This window comes from Lepidothrix coronata, unplaced genomic scaffold (genome assembly GCF_001604755.1).
Source record: "Lepidothrix coronata isolate B3197 unplaced genomic scaffold, Lepidothrix_coronata-1.0 Scaffold386, whole genome shotgun sequence".
Lineage (NCBI taxonomy): Eukaryota > Metazoa > Chordata > Aves > Passeriformes > Pipridae > Lepidothrix > Lepidothrix coronata.
The window spans coordinates 196,808-199,493 of NW_016690566.1; the positions used below are offsets into that span (position 1 = coordinate 196,808).

Genomic DNA, 2,686 nt, shown 5'->3' on the forward strand with positions numbered 1-2,686 from the left:
TGGGAGACCCAAGTCCAGCCCCGGAGCTGGAAACCTTGGAAAAGCCCCGATTTCTGCCGCTTACGAAACGCGTCCCACCCCAAAACCCCACTTGCAAAACCTTCGGGGCGAGGGATCTTGCTCAAGCCCTTGAGGGAGAGCGGCTCCCAGGGTCCCGGGAATCGTGTCGGATCCTGCCCCCGGTCCCATTCAATTCTGATTCCATGACTCAGAGGCGCTGGGGGGGTGGGGAGCTCCCTCTGCCCGTTACTTCCCTGCCTGCAAACAATGCATTTTTCAGCGCCTCCCGCAGCCGAGGTGTGTTGGACAAGGCAAGTCGCTGCAAGGCACATCAAGTCCCGAATCCCCGTGCCAAGTTTTCCAAGCAGATAAAAGAGGAGGCTCCCGAGCTCTCCCATCACAGGGGTTTCTGCCTCCCTCGCCCTCTGCTCTTTTCCTGCCGCGCAGCTTCGGTTCTCCGGCCCTTTTTTTTCCCCTGCTCTTTGCGTCTGCAGCCACCATGAGCCGGATCTCTTTCCGATCATCCACCGGAGGGGGCATGAGGGGCTTCAGCTCGGGCTCTGCCATCGTGGGAGGCGGCGGCGGGGGCACCAGGAGCAGCTTCAGCTCCGTCTCCGTCTCCAGAGTCGGGGGAGGAAGAGCCGGAGGCGGAGGAGGCTTCGGAGCCGGCGGTGGCTTCGGCAGCAGGAGCCTCTACAACATGGGTGGAAGCAAAAGGATCTCCATCGGGGGGCTCCGGAGCGGAGCCGGTGGCGGATTCGGCTTCGGCGGCGGCGCCGGCTTCGGGCTGGGCTACGGTGGCGGTGGAGCCACTTTTGGCTTAGGAGGAGCCGGTGCCGGTGGCGGTTACGGGCTGGGAAGCGGATTCGGGCTGGGAGGTCCCGGATTCGGCGGCCGAAGCGGCCCCGGGTTCCCCGTGTGCCCCCCCGGCGGCATCCACGAGGTGACGGTGAACCAGAGCCTGCTGGCCCCCCTGAAGCTCGACATCGACCCCGAGATCCAGAAGGTGCGGACGCAGGAGCGGGAGCAGATCAAGACCCTCAACAACAAGTTCGCCTCCTTCATCGACAAGGTGAGAGCTCGCTGCTGCCCGGCGGGCCGGGCTGGTTTTCGGCCGCCTCGGGAAAAAAACTTCAGGAAGAAACTTCCCTTGGATCCGGGGACTTGCCTGGACGGATCCCGGCCGGCAAACGGCGGGGCTTGGCTGGAAACTAAAGACCCGTCTGATGTTTCCTCTCGGCGAGGATGAGCTGCTCAGCACCTTCCTTTCCTTGGCACAGTAATTCCCCCTTCTCCCCGTAAAACACGTCCCCGGGGGTTGGATGGATCTTCTCCTGGTTGTAAAATTCCAGCAATGGAATAACACCAGCTCTACGGTGGGATGACACCAGTAAGGTGGGCTGAGCACCCGGTGAGGGGAGAAACACCTAAAATCGCAAATACGGGTGTTTGGTCTGATCTAAACTCTGCAAAAGTTCCCTCTAAACATCTCCAGAGGCTTCTGGTACTTCTGAGAACCTGAAATAAGGATGTTCCCAATAATTTTGGCCAGACTGTCCCCGTATCCCTTGACCTTCCAAGGCCACCAGAGGTGTTGACGATCCCACCTTTTCCCGGCCGTTGAGTTGGGGGGGTGTTTTGGTGCCTTGGGTTTCAACAACACATCCCCGTGATGGTTGTTTTTTTTTTTGTCCCTCGCCAGGTTCGCTTTTTGGAGCAGCAGAACAAGGTGCTGGAGACCAAGTGGAGCCTCCTCCAGGAGCAGGGGCACACGGTCACCAGGAAGTCCCTGGAGCCCCTGTTCGAAGCCTACATCGGCAACCTGCGGAGGCAGCTCGACAGCCTGGTGGGCGAGCGGGGCCGCCTGGACTCCGAGCTCAGGAACATGCAGGACATGGTGGAGGACTTCAAGAACAAGTAAGGGATCGGGTGGGGCAGCAGGAACAACCCCGGGCAGGAAAAGCCGGGCGGGCGGTTCCCTCCCTCCCGCCCGTTTCACACCTCGGCTTCGCGCCGGGTTTTCCTCTTCCCTGGGCTCAGGCTTAATAGATCCAGCCCCTGGTTAGGGAGATTTGTTAAGTGCAAGGTCAGTGCTTAGCACAGAATTCATGGGGAAACTGGGTCTGACCCCTGGAGCATCCCAAAATAACACTCCCGGGCACAGAGAAATGAGTAAATCAGGGGGATAATGGGCAGGCAGGGAGGGAGTGGAACGTAGCCACGAACTTCCAGCTCCCAAATGCCCCCAGTTCTCACTTTGTGAAGGAAATTCTGTCTTTTCCGGAGGGCCCAGCGAGCTGGGAGTGCTCAGCCTCGCTCAGCTCCCACCACCTGAGAGGTGTTCAGCTCTTGGACTTAAAAATATCCCTGGGGAGGAAATCCAGCCCCTCCTGGGACACGGTGGCCAGAGGGGGGGATGAACCAGTTTCAGGACACATCAGTTGGCACCTGAAGAGGATTTGGGGGGGGTTTAGGCAGGGCCGTTGTTTTTGGGTGGGTTTTCAGGCAGGGCCATTGTTTTTGGGTGGGTTTTTAGGCAGGGCCGTTGGTTTTTGGGTGGGTTTTCAGGCAGGGCCGTTGGTTTTGGGTGGGTTTTTAGGCAGGGCCGTTGGTTTTGGGTGGGTTTTTAGGCAGGGCCATTGTTTTTGGGTGGGTTTTTAGGCAGGGCCATTGGGTTTTGGGTGGG

The 2,686-nt window shown here is 59.5% G+C and overlaps 1 protein-coding gene across 1 annotated transcript in view; it reads left to right on the top strand.

Moving 5' to 3' along the window:
• Positions 1–416: 416 nt before the first annotated feature.
• Positions 417–2,686, top strand: part of LOC108509666 (keratin, type II cytoskeletal 5-like) — a 10,463-nt gene continuing 8,193 nt past the window's right edge. Inside the window, exons 1-2 of the mRNA XM_017839205.1 lie at positions 417–1,072; positions 1,703–1,917. Coding sequence (XP_017694694.1) covers positions 500–1,072; positions 1,703–1,917 — 788 coding nt within the window. The 5' untranslated portion in view covers positions 417–499. The remainder of the gene's footprint in view (positions 1,073–1,702; positions 1,918–2,686) is intronic.